We start from the raw sequence: 19,714 nt of genomic DNA, 5'->3' as shown, positions 1-19,714 counted from the left end.
AATGAAAATCACCGTCATGTGAATGGCTGCCATTTAGTAATCAACTATTATGCATAAGGACCTTTGCCAGACGTTCAGTATGAACTGCGCTGAATGTCCAGATAGACGTTTTCCTCCAGAAAGCCAAAGCTCAGCTAAGAATAAGCAACACAACTCTAAAGTAACAGACTATGATGCAAACCCAGCAAGCCTTTACTCCACAACCAAGGACAGGTCCTGGTCTCCACCGTCGTAAAACTGATGAGTTCAAGAAAATTTTAGATTTGCTTTTCATTTCTTTGTATTTTTTTCTTCAAACAATAACCTATCATTCAAATGCCTAAACTCAGACAGATCATAAAAGATTGCTGTGGTTACACTTTAATTCTTGCCTTGTACTTCATTCCACAAAAGAATTTTGCCCTGTTTTTTGTTCTGTTCTTTTCCTAGCCCCAAATCATAGAGGGGGAAAAATATATTTTTCATTTGTAATATATCTCTAGCTCAATTTCTTTCCAGTAGTGGGATCTTGATCAGTTCAGACGTTTGTCAGTGTTCATACACACCCTGATTTGTAGACGTCGCAGGACATAGAAACAAGATGTTTAGCATCAACAAAAGCCTGTACGTTCTCTGTCTGAAACTTTTCCTAGCTGGCTGAGCTTTGTCTGTGTTTGCGCGGGTGTGTGGGGTGTGTGTGTGTGTGTGTGTGTGTGTGTGTGTGTGTGTGTGTGTGTAAAGAAGCATATTAAGACTTCTAAGAGAAGGAGGGTGGGAAGGAGAGAGTCTGAGAGAGAGGAGAGAGGGAAAGGAAGAAAGAAAAGAAGAGGGAATGGAAAGAGAGAGGGAGAGGAAATAAGAGAGAAAGGAGGGCGGACTGCTTTATAGCTGCTAAGATTGCAGACAGAAATAGCACACAACCACCGTGAGCTTCATGCGACTCAGAAACCAAGACTAAATTGTATTCACTTTTCTTAATCAGTTGCTCAGAAAGAAGGAAATGACATCTGGTCCTGTCCTCTTCTACCTCTTGATTTTTGGAAAATATTGTAAGTATGCTCAGTATTTAATTTTGTATACCTTAGTAGTTTATGAAATGACCACAAGTACAAATGTTACTTACGTGATGCTTTTGAGATAAAAATGCTTTTTTCTGACAAAACTGTAATCTCATTTCAGAATTATTCTTCTTAATACATTTCTGGTATTTATATTAAAAACTGGAATATGTTGCCAGTGTCAGGACTTAAGCAAGACTAGCGTGCCAATATCAACCAATGCTTCATAGCAACCAATTTGTGTAACTGATATTAACAATTAGTTTATAAGTCATTTTATAATATTTTATAAGTCATTTTATAATATTTCAGGAGGAGTAGTCCCTAAACAGATCAGGTTCTAGGAATATGCCCGTTGAAATATCCTGGGAAGTCTTCACATTTGCTCTAGTTTTTATGTGGTTGTAATAGTCCGTTGTCCTAGTCCTGTGTGATTTGATATCATAGGTGTGCCTCCTCAGAGGGAGACGCATTTAAAAACTTTTTTTAATTAGTAAGGTTTTTCACTGTCCCTTAAAAGAAAAACATGGAAAAGTACAAAGCAATGAAAAACACAGACACATGAAAAGCCCAAATGGACATTTTACTTTTGCTATAATGACAACTTTTGTTTTCTCTGTGTGTGCCATAGGTTATTTTTCAGAATTTTTTTAATCAAAGGAAAGAGTCATTCTGCATTAAACCCTATTTAAATTATATTATGTAAATAGAAATAAAATGGTTTTTGTTTCTTGGGTAATAAATGATGAGAAGGTCAAAGCAAATCAAGAAAGAAAACTTTCTGAGTAACTTTAGTATTTTGTGATCCTGGCCATGAATGAGATTTAACAAATTTAGAATTCACAAGCATGTTTATATTCCCTTATCTCTTATTTTATTTAGTTTTTTATTAAATTTATTGGGGTGACATTGGTTAATAAATTATATAGGTTTCAAGTGTACAATCCTATAATACATCATCTGTATTATATGTTTACCACCCAAATTCATATCTTTTAAAAGTTTACAAAAGTTTGTTTACACAAAGGTATTCTATTAAGAAATGGCTCAGAATAAATTTAAATCCTTATTCTCCCAATTCTGATGGCATGTGCCACACCAACGTGATTTTTTTTTCCTTTCTCTCCTTTCCTCCTGCTTTCTAGTACACCTCACTTTAATGGTCAAAGGAGAGAGAGAGCATCAAAGTCAAAAAAATTATCAGAATCCTAGAGAAACATTCTAGTTCCTAGCTTTCTCCATCTCTAATATTGATTACTGACATTCCCATTTTTTAACTAGGGGGGAAGAATCAAATTGCAAACACCCGCCAGAAACCGGGTGTTTCTAATTATAATCCAAGTGTTTAAACTATCAGAGTTTTGAGATTTGGCACCTACCGCCTCGTAAATCAGTAACATATTCTACCATCTCTTATTCCATTTCAACAAAATGAATAGGTTGATTAAACCAAAGAATACTTCCAAATAGTCATTCTAGTATGAGGAATTCAAGGGTAGGTGTGCAAAAGGTGTTCAGGGCAGGTTAAGAAGCAGCTTTGGCTAATGTGCTACCTACCAGTCATTTCAGGTTAGTAAAAAGGTTCCCTGCTTACATATTCTTTTTTGTTAATAAAAAATTATTTTCGAGGGTAAGTGGGGTGGAGGGTGATAGATGAGGGTAAAGGGGACAAATATATGGTGATGGAAGGAGAACTGACTCTGGGTGGTGAACACACAATGTGATCTATAGATGATGTAATACAGAATTGTACACCTGAAATCTATGTAACTTTACTAAAATTGTCACCCCAATAAACTTCAATTAAAAAAAATTATTTTCATGAGCAGAAAATCTAAAATAGATAATAATAATGATGATTATAATGTCAAAACCCTACAACTTTTTAAATTTAAGTTCTTTTGATTTAAACTTTTTTTGATCATGCAACTGTGAGTACTACAGAACTCCAAGCCCTCATCCTTCTCTGCCTTGCAAAAAAGATGAGGGCATAGACATCCAAGGCCCTCTGAGTGGGTGGAGTGGAGGGGCATTTGACAGGGACCCCTGAAATAGCCATCCATACCCATGACTCCCCTTTTAGTTTATCTCATCACTCAGCCTCATCTAAGAGAGGATTTCCTATGTGTCCAGCAAAAGAAGTCAACAGTGACATAAAAGGGAAGTCTTAAATCTCTGCAACTGCCCCATGGTTGTTTGTTTATTTGTTTGTTTGTTTGTTAATCCACTTTCCAGTTGCCTGGGAACAGTTGTCATGGGAGACAGCTGACTTAAGGTGCTTAGCAGCACTATCATGTACCAGCTTTGTGGTTTTTTGACAATGACTTACCCTCTCTGAGGCTTAGTTTGTAAAATGGCAATAAAATCTCTTTTACCCTGTCTACCTCCCGGATCCCCGTGTTTGTTTTTTATTACATGAATTACCTCCCTGTGTCTTCAAAACAACTCTATTCTGTAAATACAATTAAGTACACAAGGAAGGCAGGGCCCAAAGACATTCAGTACCTTCTCACACGACTCAGGGTAATAAATGCCAAGATGTGAATGCTTTGAAAGCCTATGCTCTTTCCCCTAGGCCATGAAATTCTCAGTGGAGGTAATGTGTGTAAAAGGGCTTTGCAAACGTTAAGCCCTTTATAGACTTAAGCAATTATTAGTCAGCATTTTAACCCAAAATACTTACCGAATGCCAGCTACTTGAGTAAGCAGTAAGTGGGACGAAAGGATGACCAGGCATGATTCCTGCTCTGAAAGGGTAGCGTGGAGAAGACAGCAAGTTAATCTGGGATTACCCAACAATGAGACAAGGGCACAAGGAGAGGGAGACAGTAAGATTCAGAAAACGTTTCCTTTTAGCCTGGAGAAATTCCTCAGTCTATAGTCTAGTTCGCTATATTGCGCCAGTGTGAATTTCTTAGTTTTGAAAATGTACTATGGTTGTGTAAGATTTTACCATTAGGAGAAGCTGGGTAAAGGGTATATATAAAGGTCAATAACTTGAATGTATAGAAAATTAGACTCCACCTGTATTAACCCCAGGATTTTGCTTAGAAATCACTTTGTTTCCAGCGCCTGGCACAGAGCTGTACACATAGGAAGTACCAATAAATATGAGCTTAATTCCTATGTTAGCTTACCTCGCCCTCTTCTTGGATATCTACCTATTGGGTATTTTTCTCCCCTCGTTATTGCCACACCTCCAGTAGCTCTATTTTCTGTCTTATACCTAGTGATCCAATGTGCTCTCATCTTCTTCAATTCTGCCCCTTCACCCATCATCCTGATCAGAATGACAATCATCCATCACTGAAACCAACAGCTCTTTCCTTCTTTGGAGAGAAGCAGGGGCAAGTTGTTAATATTTCAAATTTAGGTTTTGTTCTCTATGGCAACCAAGACAAAAGTCGAGTGGAAAAAGGACTGTATACAGCAAGGTCTCCTGCTGCTAGTGCTAGAAACTGGTATTATCCTGTTAAACAGTTACATTGTATAGTAATTTGGATCTCTGATTTTTTTGTCATATAGATCCATTGCATAATTGAGTACTACCTGATTAAACTAAGGCCACTTTGTTTCTTAAATCTTCCATAATAACAAATATGTCTTTTATAAATAATCAGTGCTCTCAAAAAATGTCTAAGAATTTTTATTTGGGACAGGGCCTATTGGGGTTTTCTCACTGGCGGCTTTAGGCCACGTGGAGCCCTTGCCTCTGTCATTGTGCTGGCTCCTCTCTCCACCGCTCTCTCTCGTCATCCTCCCTCCACTACCCCTCCCCTATTTGCCACAGGGATTCAAGTTCTCATTCTTGGAGCAGAACAACACAGCTGTCTGCTTAGCCCCTGTCTCTGAACCCAGTTCCAGGTCTACCACTAGTCAGGGGTGGCCCCTTTGGATGAAACTGTCACCCAGGTGATTAGTTCCAAAAAAGGACACCAGATAATCTTATGTATTCTTTAATGCAAGATTCATCCTTTTTAAAGAAAAAACACTTACAATTTGAAATCCTTTTTTGTTTTTGTTAGGAGATGGAGTATGCACTGGAACACAGAGGCTGTACAGTTATATGAGCTATTTCATTGATTAAAATATCTCGTTGCACTAGTGTCTCCTGAAAACCTTTCCTCTTGACTCGTATCTAATTCATTTAAAGAAAAATAGTACGAAGAGTTTTTTTCTGCCTCCCGCCCTCTGAGTCTCAAGTGAATTGTTGTCTAGTTGGACAGTTTCTTCTTATGTCTCTCAAGGACTTTTTTTTAACTTAAGTTTCATAAAATCAGACTTTTCTGAGTTCAAAGGTAACTTAAATTTATAAAGTACAATGCCCTTGTTTTTACATAGAAACTGGGGCCATTTAGCTGTGTTCCTTTTTGTTTTCAGCTCTGTTATCCTTTAATCACTTTTAAAAGTGGGTCTCCAAATTTCATATGTAGCATAAGAAGGGCAGGAAATATCAGAAGGGTAAAATATCACCTTATAATAGAAAGAACCTAGACTGAGGTTATGAAAATCAATTTATTATCCACCAAAATTCTGTCCTCAAAGATTGAGACTTTGCCAATACACTTAAGCAATACAATCACTTTTTCACATACCTGCATGGTAGGTCCATGCTTTAAATCATCCTCACAACCACGGAGAATATGGACAGAAGAGAGAAGGGTTCTGATTATACTTTTCTCTCCCCAAGTCCATGCTTGTATCAGGCCCAGAGGAACTTCACTGAAAGGGGCTTTTAGAATTCGTAGAGTAGCGTAAGATCCGGTGGAAGTTTTCCCAATCTGCATGCCCTCTCCCCTCCAGTCCATGCTCCAGGGCTATTCCCCAGACAACTACACTATCCATAAAGCTACAGTCCTTCCCCAGGCCATGCAGATAATGGATCTGGCCCTAGGAGCCATCTCCCTGAGGTGTGTGTGTGTGTGGGGGGGGGGGGGTCTTTCCGTGTTGCAAGTTGAAAAATGAGACTTGGGTATTGCCACACAGATGTCCAGTGAGCCAACAATGGACAAAACTTTGCCAGCTTCTCAGGAATAGTTGGTAGTTGCCAGTTGTCTTCCAGTTTCAAGACAGATGTTTTCTTTTCTCTAGATACCCACCCCGAAACAGCTTAGGCACCAAATAACTAGGTGCTTAACCTCACCCATTATCCCTTCCTTCCCCGCCCCTCCCCCAAAATGAATACCATCTCTTCTGTCTTCCTGCCTGTGCTGAGGCTGGTGACAGAAAGAGGAGGCAGAGTTGAGACTGTTCACATTTAATAGCGTCACGCTGAACTTGTTCTTTTCCCCCCTCTCCGCACCTTAGCACGCACACAATTTCCTGAGATGGAGTAACATGTTTTCCAACTTTGTGAGGATGGAAAGGACACTTAGAGAAGCAACACAGTGCATCTTCACTGCGTATAAAGCTCCCCAAAGGTACTCAACAACTCATGATTTGGTAGCAAATAAATCCCACACTGGTAGTAACTATCCATTACCATGCCAGTCTGCTTTCTTATTTTTCGTGTGGAATGAGACTGTCTTTGAATTTTGGTTCCTGCGTTGAGATGAAGTGGGTATGTGAGAACTGCAAAGTCTCCCTGGTCACTGCCCCACCGCCTTCAAGTTTTGATGCTGCGATGTGCTCAGTTTCTCCTCCTCTTCTCTTCTCCCACATATAGTCGGTTTCGTGCCAAGCGAATTTTCTTTCCTTTTCCCAGGAACATTTCCTTTCCTGGCCTCCAAGTGGCCCAGATATTGATTTCCAATTCTAATCAACCAATTCCTTTCTCCCCTAACACTTGATTTCTGCTTTTTTATCTTAACGATTCTCTCTATTCCTTAGTCTCACCAACCCTCCTGACAAAATCCACACAAAGAGAAACTGTGCTCTCTTGGTCCCAAAACTTGAAACCAGAATTCTTATTCGTACCCGCCTCTTCTCCCTAATATCCCCTCCTCACAAATTAGGATTTTCATAAAGGGTAGCTGCCTATTAAATATACTCTATGCAGATTACATGTCTACACCCACTTTGTGGTTACCTGGATTCATGGACATTTGGGCTGATTTTTGCAGTATTTAGTAAGATGGTTCCAACATTGGACCCTCACAGTACAAGGAAGTTATGACCCTGAGTTTTCTGCAGTTGTGGCCATTTAAACACATAAATGTTACTTTACAGATTTGATATTGAAATGTTATAAATTAAGACATGCAAATGAACATGAATTGATAAATTTTGAACAAAACTTATAAATGTATGTACCTGGATCGGCTGAAAGAAATCAGAAAAGCTTTTATTCAGGTCCCATATTACAAGTATAAATTATGAAAATAACTGATTAAGTTCTCAGAAGCATAAGGCACTGGTTTCTGAGATAGAACACAATTCAGGCTGCCTTTATGCTCACTAACAAAACCTCTGATCCTTATCTTTCTTTTTTATCCTCTTCCCTCATCTTCCATAGCTCATCGCAGCCTTTTGATGTTTTAACAGATTTTTCCCAGAGCAGGCTAGAAATGCTTGACTCATTTTCAGTAGTCCACAAGATTTTCCATTTTTACTTTCCTGGTTGTGTCTGATTTGTTGGAAACTGCAAAACTGCTTCATGGTTTATAAATGTTTCTACTTTCTCACACATTTCAAACTTAGACAAGAAGACGTCATTAGTCAAACTTTCTGTTAGGTTCTCTTAACCTCCATGTAACCTCTCTCGTTGTGTTAAGATCAAGAGAGGTGGCTGGTTTGGCTAAGTTAAATTTAGTTGTTTTTTTCTCTCTGCTCTTCTGATTGCAATCCTTACCCCTGATCTTTTGAGCTCCAACAGCACAATTTATGCTCTCTGGAAAGAAGGATTGTCTTTGTTGAAATTCAATAACTTTTCTCAGTAACTAAGCATTTATCTCTAGTGTTGACCTGAAATCATGTGGCAAATCATTTGTCCATCAGATCCATTTCAATGTTAAAAAATCTGTACAAATCTTTTTGTCGTGCTGCTGACACATAGGCATCTTTTTTTCAGTTTCTATGCTAACATAGATAGCAGGTTCAGTATCTATGCTTCTCATGCTCCATTATAGTCATTACCTAGGAGGAGCTGCACAAAAAAATTAAATAGATTCATTCTCTTCCCTCTAGGTGTTCGCAATCTAAGACAAATAGATATGAACAGACACAAGCTATAATTATTAAATTAAAATGTGAACAGATAGGTCAAGGCTAAACATTTTATCATTGTGATATCTCCATACCATTGTTCCTATGGTACAGTTATAATGAATGCCTAAACAGATCAATGAAGAAGGAAAAGTGAATGTGGTACTTACTGATCAAGAAGCATGGAACATAACAAGGCGGTGTACTACGGAGGAATCAAAGAGAGAATGGTGCTGAATGGTGTTGAATATAAATAAATAGTGTTTGTGGACAGAGAGCGAGCCTACAGAGATAAAAGGTGAATTCAGTGAAATCAGCCAGCAGCCCTCGATATAGACCAGGGTAAGGAACAAGCTAAGACATGTGTCTGTTGGTGATGAGGTTAATGTAACCCTTATAAAGCCATTCTATGTGACCCAGTTTCCGAATGGGTTCACATTTAAAGAAACTTGTCTAGCATGAGGTAGTCACCTTTATTCATGGCTCTGAAAAGATATGAAGAGTAGTGCATCATAAATGAGCTACACAAGTCCTATTAAAGTTCTGCGCTCTCTCCTCTTCTCCATCATTCTTCAAGCGCCAGCAGCCCTTGAATCTTTTCACCCACAAGACTTCTCCCTTTGCTCCAAGGCTGTGTGTGGGGACACCCCATCTGCCTCTCGTTTCCCCATCACTCAGCCCTCCTGACGCACTCCTAACTAAACACGCCCCTCGGCTGCGAGGTCTTCCTGGGCCCAAAGTTTGTTTTCTGTTCTGACTAATTGTTTCAGGAGAATTCACCTCTCAGGTTTTGTCCTTTTTTATTTTTTGTTTTTCCTCAGAAAGCACAACGTAGGGGAGGAGTCCAGAGGTTAAAAAGGCAATGCCAACATTCTCTGTAAGGAAATGTGAGGGTGGAGGAACATGTTATAAACTATTACACACACACACACACACACACACACACACACACACTTTAATAGTTTCCCCCCTTCATTAATATTAAGTAAATCAAAACTAGATCGAGTATATGGTAAAAAAAAAAAAATTGTATTTTAGGCAACAAATCCCAGATATGCAGAAATGAAATTTTATGTTTCTATTACTAAACTTAGAGCTCATAACTCCTACATAAAATGATAGACATTTAAATTTGCCAGTTCAAAGTAGTTTGGTTTAAAAATCAGGCACTTTAAAAAAAATAAACACAATCTTAGTCATTTAAGAATTCTTACCTACTCCGCCTTTTCCCCTTCTGCCCAATAGCATCTAGGTTCAGGGGCAGCTTCTGAAATGTCAAAGTGCAAGGGCAGGTAGAGAGAGGGGCAGATGTAGGTACATCTATAGTCATTTGTCAGCTTCTTGTGACATTTAACTCATTCCTCCGAGTGTTGGCATCAGCACCCGCAAAGCATGTAACCACTTCCATATTCTGCAGCTACCAGCACCAGGCAATCCAGATGCTTCTGACCCAAACAACAGCACAGCTTTATGTTGACTGCTCAGAGCCAGGCTTCTGAGGAAAGCATACAGACCTCAGATGTCCTTCCTTGCCTGTCAGGGGTTTGGGGCTGACTCAGACCTGTCTCTAGCCTGCCCTCCACCATAGACACCCAGTCCCCTCTCCACACGCGGGCATATGGCTTCTGTTAGAGACTTGCCCTTTCCTTGGGAATCATATTAGGATTCGAGATAAGAATCACCTCTGCATAGGCAACCTCCCCCCACCCCCAAACTTTCTTGGTGATTTCCTCCCCCTGCGTTCCCCTAAGGAGTTTTAGATTCCAGAGCGACAGGATGTTTTGTTCTCACATTTAGCTCCCACCAAGTTCAGAAGAACTGCTTCGAGGCCATCAGACGTGCTTATGCCCTGCTACAGGTTGTGGAAAGACTGACTCAATGATCTATGCCCTTCAGTATTTGGTCTTGATATTTAAAGCTAAGATGGTAGAATTCAAAAACTAATCATAAATAAAAAGAAAAAAATATTCTCTCTCTCAAGCATCTGTTTTAGGCCGTTGAAAGCCATGACATTTAGGGTTTGGAACTCAGGCAATAATTTGACTATTCTAGAAAGGTTCTTTTGTGCTCTCCCTTCCCTAGGCAAGAAAGTACAAGACAGTGTACTGCCTAGTTTTGGTGGTGGAAGGATAAAAAAGGAATAATCAAGAAAGAAGCATATTTGGATCTGTCGTAAAAGCATGAAACTATAGGGGCAGAAAACTTTTCCCTTCTTTCCTCTAGATTCTTTGGCTGATCTAAAAATTAAATTGACATAAGACAGATTAACAGGAAAAAAACCAAACTTCATATATACAGAAGACCCCTTCTGTACATATGAGACCCCCCATCCACCCACCCACCCCCACACACACACACACCTCCCAGCCATCAGGTAATTAAAGCTTATATAACCTCCTGAGCTAGGCAGAAGGGAGTCTGGGACTTTAAAGGGGAAGAAGACAATTCCAGGAAGATGAAAAGAGCAAATGTTTGGTAAAGAGATGTTTGCCCTGCCCTGCAGGGAAGTCTTTCTGATACGAAAAGGTACCTCTGATAATAGCTGTCTTCCTGGGACAATCCCCTTTCTAAATTCTTTCAGACGATTAAGGGGAAGACAAAAGCTTTTCCTGAGTCTGCCAGGTTTTAATTGCTTTCAGCTCAAAACAGTCCACATGCCTGAGTAGCACACTTTGGGGTGGGGTGTGCTGCTCCCCCTCAGATTACTTGGTAAACAGGAATTATAAGCATGAAGCCACAGTAATTTGAAATCGTAATGAAATATCCTAGTAAAATATAAACTTGAGAATTTGCAAGACACCCAATGTCAAATATTTAGCTGTATTTCTCAATAATGTCAAGTGGACACAAGTGAATGAACCTGTTTACCCTCACTTTCAAAAAAATTTCTAAAGGAATATCAAAATTTTCAATATGTGCATAACGGTGGTTAGACTTATTCACTTTATCAAAGGGGTATCTGAATTTGGTATTTCTTAGGTCACACAAAAATGCACCCTTTCTGTTTGGATTCTAACTCAAAATCATGACTCAAAATCCTGTACCCCTTCTGGGATGATACCCTCCGACTCTTCCATTCTGTTGCCCAAACTGCTTCCTCTTATTTCACTTACCTTTTGTGTAGTTTTTATTTTTAATGCCTTTCTCCTACATTTTACTATATGCTTTCTTTTCCTGTTGTTCTAACCAACACTAACCACAGTATTATAGACGAGAGCATCAAAATGAGAAGTGTTATTCGAATTGTGAAAACTCCCAGATCGTTGTGTTTATCTATTAACTTTCTTTCACAGATCCTTCCTGATGGAAGGTAGAAAAGCAATGGAGCTTGTGATAGACAGTCTGGCATGACGCTCTCATCCTCCCTAGATGCTGTGCTGTCACAAACACTCTCCTCTAGTTGTCCGGGAACCAACACTACTTTTAAATTTATTCTGGGGGGGATTGCTGCACATTTTTAATATCTATTTTAATGTGTTTTATTCTCCATATGTAGATACACAAAAATGCGCTAGACCACAGTTACCAGATTCTGATTATTGACATGAGTTATTTATATTGCTACAGTTGTAGTTAGAGTCAGCTACATTATTGAAGTTCTGGTTAAATGATAGACACTTGTAAGTGTTGTTTAATTAAATTTTCACATGAACCCGGAAGGGTAATGTAGCCTCACCTCTCCAGATGAGAGACTACATCTCAGACTTAGGAATTTGCCAAGATTTGGAAGTGCTTAATTCAGGACTTGAACTCAGGTTCATCTGACACCCAAGTCTGAGTTCTTCCCATTCACCATACAATCACCAAAATCATGACGCAGAGTTATGTATTCTTTCTCTCATTTTATGGGATATGTGTTCGTAGTCCCATTTACAGATGGGCAAACTAACCAAGCAAGTTGAACGTAGTTCAGATCTACCACTTAATTGCTTCCCCAGGCAAGAGGAGAAGGCACTGTAGGAACAGGTAGAGCGTGGGCAAGGCTGCAGAGACGGGAAAGGGCAGGGAAGGTGAAGGAGGTGACAAGGAAGGCGGGGTGGTTTAAGGGCAGGCCTGAAGCAAATGACTGGAGAGAAAGTTAGAGAAGATCATTGAACTATGTCATCATGTCTTTGTAAGCCACACTTAAGAATGTACTTCAGACTACAGTAAATGAGTCATTGGAATGGAGGTTTTCCATGGAATGATATAAAGAGATTTATTCCTTAAGAAGGAGCTCTGGCAACTTACCAAACATGGTTTCCAATGTGAGAAACTAAAAGCAGTTACTAAAGGAGGTGTGGCCATTGCATTTGAGTCACTCGAGAGGTAGAGGCTATGACCAAGCCAGGTCAGCTGCAGGGTTTTTTACATTGTTTTCTTAGGACCTTAATACATTTCTAATACATTTTCTCTCTGACCGGTACCTATAAAATAGACAAAATATGTGTGGAACACAACTCAAAGCTTTTGTTTAATCCTCCGAATGTGACAGGACTGGCTTTTCTGACATCACGCTCACTAACGTCCAACTATATCTCTACTCCTCATTCCCTCAAGAGTTTGATCTACTCTGTGCCTGTATTTACCACGCCTCCTATTTCTCTTGTGTTTTCTAACGTGCTGTTTTCTTCAACTGCATAGGGCTTTTGGATCCAATTTGCAAATAAGGGAATTGATAAAACATACCAGAAAGCATTGTTAGCAAAGGTGCGAGCAATAATGACTGGACAATAAATAAATGGACAAAGTGTTTATGCGCAGTCATTTGAATCCAATGGAAGGTACTGATTATCTAGAAGTACAATCTGTACTCTTTAATCGATGAGTAACTTTGAAACACAAGGCCGTTACTAAGAAGTTATTAGCCAGCAAATTTAAGATTTTTATTCAGCAACTATAATTTCCCAACAGTGGAAAAGCAGCATGTATATAAATAATTTAAAATATCATATTCATGGAGCCACGGCCTAATATATATAGGAATGTAATTTTACTCCCTCTGTTTTAATACATTTACATTTTAATCAGTAGCGCTATCCATGATAGGTTTTATGCCCAGGTGTACATTCATTACTTTATTTCTTGGGTTTTCCTTTATAAAGGACACAATGAGAGTAAGAGGAAATGATGCTGCAAGTTTAAGGCACAACATTAAAAATGTATCAGCAATACCCTCAACCCTGAGCATATTTTTAATCTCCCTAAAAGCTGTATAACCATGGTCATTTTCTCTAGAGATATAGCTTGCCAGAACATCTTTAAAATAAAAATACTTTATATCATTCTTGAAGGTAATTATTAACTCAAGTATTGAACTAAAAGAGGTTCATGACAGAAAATGGGCTCTTTTTGCAAACTGTATACATTATATAAAAAAACATAGCTAATGACTTCTAACATGACTGGAAATGTTATAACTACAAGTCATAGAAAACTGAAAAATAGTTTCAATACATTTATGAAAACAAAAATGAATCGCCATCAGGTGGACTAAGTCATATCATTGCACTGGGTAAATTACTTTCTGTTACAAATTAAGTGCACATTTGGAAGCTGTATTGACTCTTTAAAAATAACACAGTCAGAAAATCATATACATTCTGGAGTTGTGATATTGGTGTGCTAAATAGGGTTTATACTGGGAGGCTGAAAGAATTCCATACATATGAAATGTACAAAGTTTTGTTTATTGTTTCCCCTAGAAAAGTAAATCCCATGCCAATTTGTCAATTTATAGAAACCAAACTAATCTAGGAAAATAGATTTTTGTTCCCTTGATTAATACAGATGTATAGTCTAGGTTCCAAAACTAAAATCCAATTACTCTTTAGGATTTTCACCATCATTTGATAACAAACTATAGCTGAGGTAAATACAGTATTATTCCACCAGCAGCTTTACTGAAGAGTTAGTCCTGTTTTCAAATACTTCTATTTATCTCTTTCTTTCCTTATTTTTCACTTCCTTGCATCCTTTCCTCCCCTTTCCCTAAGAAAACAGCTGAGGCTCCTTAGTCTAACTGTTCCGGAGACAAATCTGTAGTCCTAGAGTCGCTATGAAGCTGGTAAAGGGCTCACGTCTTTTGAGGAAACAAATACTTGGCGGCTGACTAGACTAGGATTAGCGCTGGGATGCTTTTGGGGGATATTTATAGAAATTGGAAATTGGGTCCTCACTAGCTGAAGCCAGTCTGGAGAGAAGGCCCATACCCATTAAGGAGATCTTCACAGCACCACCATTTAAAAGCACTATTCTACATGTGTCACATACATAGACAATTATTCATTCTCCTTTGCTCAGTTTTTTTTGTTTTTTTGTTTGTTTGTTTGTTTTTTGGCTTCCTTCTATATGTGTAGCACCAATACAAGCCTCAGAAATCAATTGTGGACAAAACAAGAAAGATCACTCATTCACCTATGGGAATTGACATTCTGGTGGCGATGGTCAAGTCACAAAAATGTAAATTAATAAGTAAAATGTTTCAGATAGTAATGAGTGTTGTGAGGAAGAATGGGGGGGGTGTAATAATTAGCAAGGAATGTGGAGGGACTTTAGATGGAGTGATCCCACTCTCCCTCAGGGAGAGATATTTAAGCTGAGACCTATGTAATTAGGAATAGCCAGCCATGTGACCCAGGGGAAGCACAATCCAAGCACCCAGGTCGATGGAACAACTAACACAAAGACCCTAAATTAAAACCAGATTTAGCCCGTCCAGAGAACAGTTGAATTCGGTGAGGAAGGAAAATTGGAAAGAAACCAAGTCACTATACGAGAAGGAGAGGCTCATTCAGGTGAGGTTGAAAGGTGAGGATAAAAAGTTTGGATTTCATCTGAAGAAAAATGGGATAATAGTGGGATGTTTGAAAGAGGACATTTCCATGATCTAACTTATTTTTAAAAGCTCCCTCTGGCTGCTGGATGGAGAACAGGTTGAAAAGAGGCTAGAGTGAAAGCAGGAAGTCCAAGGGAGAGAGAACCACAGCTAAGAAATGACAGCAGAGGACACTATGGGGAGAGAAGCAGAGCTGAGAATTAACACATTTGAGGTCATTGTGGAGAGACTGTCTCCAGCCCATGCTGAAGGATCGCAGAAGCGAAGTGAGGGGCAAAGAGAAAGAGAGTCCTTTATCCATAAAAGATGAGAGAATGCAAAGAGAATTGTAAGGATCTGAGAGCCGCAAAAGGAATTTACTTTTAAAGGAGAAAAGAATATGCAGAAAAATATCATGGAATCTGTGGCTTCTCTGCTTAAAAATTCAATCCTAGAGAAAGGGTGCTTTCTCTTACCTACCACAGATGAGCATCTAACCCATTTACTGGTCTAGTGAGCTGGGTACAGGTGAGCGGGTCAGCAGGCAGCCACTCAAAGTCAGCCCCAGGGCAACTGCAATAACAGGATATGACCAAAGAAGAGAAAATGAATCCTTCCTCACTGCTTAACCTCGTCACCTGAATTAATAGCCCATTCCAATCACAGGCTTCACTCTTAATTTGAGATGGCATTTTGGACAGACCAGGAAGATAGGCAGTCATGAACACAAACTAAGTACCCATGTTCATTAGAACTCAACCATGAATGGTTTGAGGATGGGGGAGCTCTATGAAAGATTAAGAAGCGTGTTAACTAGTTCCTGGTAGACATTTATAAGAAAAGAAAGGCATAAGCAGTATCTACTTGGTATCAGAGAAGGTCCTAGCATCGAAGTGGGCCCCATGTGACTCTTGGCATCTTAGCCAATATTTATCCCATGGTGCTTACCATGTCATGAATTGGTGATTGACTGGATGCTATAGATTCTGTTAAATATATTTTTAGCACAATTGTTAGTTACAAGAGAAGTAACCTGGAAATTAAGACCAGTGGACTTAGAAAGAAGAGAAATGCACATTTAGTCCATGTGACTTCTGGGAAAGGCGGTGAGGGACTCTTTCACATCCATTAGCTTCATCTGATCATACCAGGAAACTTGGGAGGGAGATTTATTAATCCCCGTGTTCTAGAAGAGAAAACTGAGAAGTTATAAAACCTGCAGAGACACGACTGGGAACTTCTAAGAATAACCTCCCTGTCCCATGGCAGCCACACTTAGCTTGTGCTGTGAGCGGCAGTACAGGTGTGTGGAGCAAGCCTTGGGGACTTCTGTTGTCTGAGGACAATGAGGTAATTCCAAGAAAAGGAAAAAGCAGGATAGCCCAGCACTCAGATTTAAATAAGCTTCTTTGATTTTGACGAATAATAAGTGGTTGTATGGGAAAGCATTAAAATTAAGCCCACTGTAGCTGTCATTAACAAAATAATAGGTTTCATGGGAATTCTAAAAAGGAATCACTGGCCACTTAACCTGTCATCTGCAGATATGCAGTTGGCCAGTAGTCACTTCCCTGAGCTGCCTCTTAATGACATTCACAATCCTGCTTATCGTATCCCCCTAAAAAGGTAATATCCTTTCACTATGCATCATGAAACATCTATGTCATGTCCAATAAAACCTTCTCCAGCTCTCATAGCCTGTAAATGCCTTTGACATTGTCCTTTGTGTTAAAAATGGGAGGCGGGGGAGAGGAATCATAGAAACACAAATGATATGGAATGACATATCTTAAAAATAATATTTCTGGCATGAAAATTATTTGTCTTACATCCCTAATTCTCAGAAAGCTAAAAGCACACATATGAGTACATTACATATGCACACACGGATGTATGTGGTATCTGGGTAATTTCATATTTACTCAAAAATTGTGTGGGTATATGCTCAAATACCAGGCAACGGGGGAGTTAAATATTCTTCAAATAATAAAAATTTTAAAACCTAGAAACTACAACCTGTTTCAGCTGCAATAAATTCAATATTAAAATATTTACCAAACTTATTTTAAAAAAGACAAAAACATTTTTTTACTTTGAAAAATTTCATACCTACAGAAATATTACAAAAGTGGCACTATAAACACCTATATGCCTTTCCCCTGGATTCACCCGTTGTTAGCATTTTCCCACGTTTGCTTTCTATCTCTCACCAAACATACACACATACGTACATATTTTTTCTTGCAGAATGATTTAAGAGTAAGTTGCAGACATTTGACTCTCCACACCTAAAGACTTCAGCCAGTGTCTCCTAAGAATCGCATTCTCTAAGCCCCGATACAATTACTAAATTCAGGAAATTTAACATTGATAAAATAAGACTAATATAAAGACCATATTCATAGTTCATCAGTTTGTCCTCATTATGACCTTTATAGAAAAAAAAAATATTTTTTTCTAATCCAGGCTCCAACCCGGGATCACACCATGTATTCAGCAGCCATAGCTTTGTGGTCTCCTTTAATCTGAAGACAGTGATATGTGATTTGAAGAATGTAGGCCAGTTCTGTAGAACATTTCTCAATTTGGGTTTGTCTGGTCCAGGAGTATGTATACTCTCTTATGTGTACCTAAAAAGTATACCTTTTGCAAACACAAGACTGTTACAAAAGTTATCATAGACATGTACCAGCTCTCCTTTTAACGTCTCTTCCCATTAGCATCAAATTTTCTTTAAAATTATGACTCAGAACTTCTTGTTTTCACGTCTTGCTTGTTCTTTCCATTGTGCTCCGCCAATCTTGAAACAAAGACATTACATTTATTTATCCTGACGAACTTTCTGAAGCCGTAACCCTACCTTGTCTTCACCTGTTGCAGGCAATCATTTTCAGGCTTCCTTTACCTAGACACACTCATGGTTCTCATGCTCCCCTCCAGGGTAGAGTCTGTATTGCTATTTTCATCGATCCCCTCTCTATCAGAAATGCATTCCGATGCAACAAAGAGCAAGACCAAACCACGGTGGCTTAAACAAAAAAGAATTTAATTTTCTCGCGTGAGCACAGTCCCAAGTAAGTGCTTGCTGGCATTGGAGCAGCAGTCTGGCCATGCCATGAGGGTCCCAGGCTCGTTCTGCCTTTCTATTCCACCATCCTCTGTGCACTGGTTATTATGTTAAACATTCATCTCCTGATGCATAGAAAGATGGCCACTGTCTCGCCAGGCTTTACGTCTGTGTTTAAAGCAGGAAGAAAGGGAAAGCAATAGCTTTTCCAGAAATTCCCCCGAGAAGACTTCTACTTTGTAGATCTCATTGGTCAGAATTTGGTCACGTAGCCATGCCTCACTGCCAAGACAGCAGGGACAGCGGGAAACAGAAGTATCATTAATGTTGACGCCAGTCATCTCATCGTCCAGTACTGAATGCATCGTCACCACAAACAAAATGGGAATTCCCTTATTAGAGAGAAAGGGGAAAATGGATAATGGGTAGGCACCTAAGGCTTTCTCTGACTCCTCCCAATCACTATTTAAATCTATTCCCTACTTCTTAATTCCACTCTATGTTTCTTCTCTATGTTACTTCATTTATCTTTTCTCTCTAGTACTTTCTGTTGAAAAATGAACTTTCAATTATTTTTATTAACACTTCATCTTCCGCCTAGAATCGAATAACATTATAGCAGCCGGAACTGTCTCCTTTGACATGTGAAGAAACCTGCAATCCAGTAAGATGAAGTAACTTGCCCAAATTTGCCCATCAATTTAGAGCCACAGCCAAGAATAAAACATAACCTATTAAGTCAGTAACGTAGTATCTGCCACTCAGAATACACAGTACATATTTTTCCTCTCGGCTGTTTGTTCCCTCTTTCCCATACCTTGGGTATTTAAATATAAAGTTCTCTATGAGGCTTCATTAATTCAGTTTATTTTTGAAAATTTCTCTAAAGAGGAAAAATAATGAGAGAATTGTATTTCCCCCTGTATTTATTTTTTTTATTTACTCTTTAAATATGAAGGAAGGAGAAGCTAAGGCAATAAACCATTCTCTTCATTGGAAACCATAGCTCCATATGAACCATGGATTTATAAAGCTGCCTTCTCCAATACACTGTCAAGAAACAATAGGAAAATGTCTATTTAGAAGCATCATGTTTTTCTTTGACCTTGTGAGGAAATATCTTGGAATACTCAGGGCAACACAAACATGAAATGCCCCCAATGAAGCAGCATCTCATCCTTGCACTGAAAGATTTCAAAAGAGGAATAGTTTACCCAGAACAGAAGTCAGTTCAAAGGTATAACTGAGCTTGGTTATGAAAAGTAAGACTTAAGGTGAAAAAAAAACAAAGACGTGCAGGGACACTGTCATACACCACAAAAGGGGAGGCAGAAGTGAAATGATTTTTCAGGGGCTCATAGTCAATATGGGGGACTAGTAGAGGCACAGCAGTTAAAAATGCATGTTCTAAAATCAGACAGACCTGAGTCTGAATCTCAGTTCTGCCACTTAGTAGTTCTGTGATCCCCAAGTAACTTATTCCTCTGTCTTTTACCTGTAAAATCATGATAATATTAATAATTATTTAGTGGCATTGTTATAAGGATGAAATGAAATGAGGCATGTAAAGTGCTTAGCACAGTGCCTAAAATACATTAAATGCTCCAAAACGTGAATGAAAAAAACTACTAATCAGACTGAAAAGTTAATGTAATGGATTCTTAGATTTAA

The 19,714-nt window shown here is 38.9% G+C and overlaps 1 protein-coding gene across 1 annotated transcript in view; it reads left to right on the top strand.

Moving 5' to 3' along the window:
• Positions 1-758: 758 nt before the first annotated feature.
• Positions 759-19,714, top strand: part of RXFP1 (relaxin family peptide receptor 1) — an 86,264-nt gene continuing 67,308 nt past the window's right edge. Inside the window, exon 1 of the mRNA XM_074338389.2 lies at positions 759-1,028. Coding sequence (XP_074194490.1) covers positions 980-1,028 — 49 coding nt within the window. The 5' untranslated portion in view covers positions 759-979. The remainder of the gene's footprint in view (positions 1,029-19,714) is intronic.

This window comes from Rhinolophus sinicus, chromosome 15 (assembly GCF_057876585.1).
Source record: "Rhinolophus sinicus isolate RSI-liver-muscle chromosome 15, RSI-T2T, whole genome shotgun sequence".
Classification (NCBI taxonomy): domain Eukaryota; kingdom Metazoa; phylum Chordata; class Mammalia; order Chiroptera; family Rhinolophidae; genus Rhinolophus; species Rhinolophus sinicus.
Note: the sequence above shows the minus strand (reverse complement) of the source record. Positions and strands in the feature narration are given on the sequence as shown.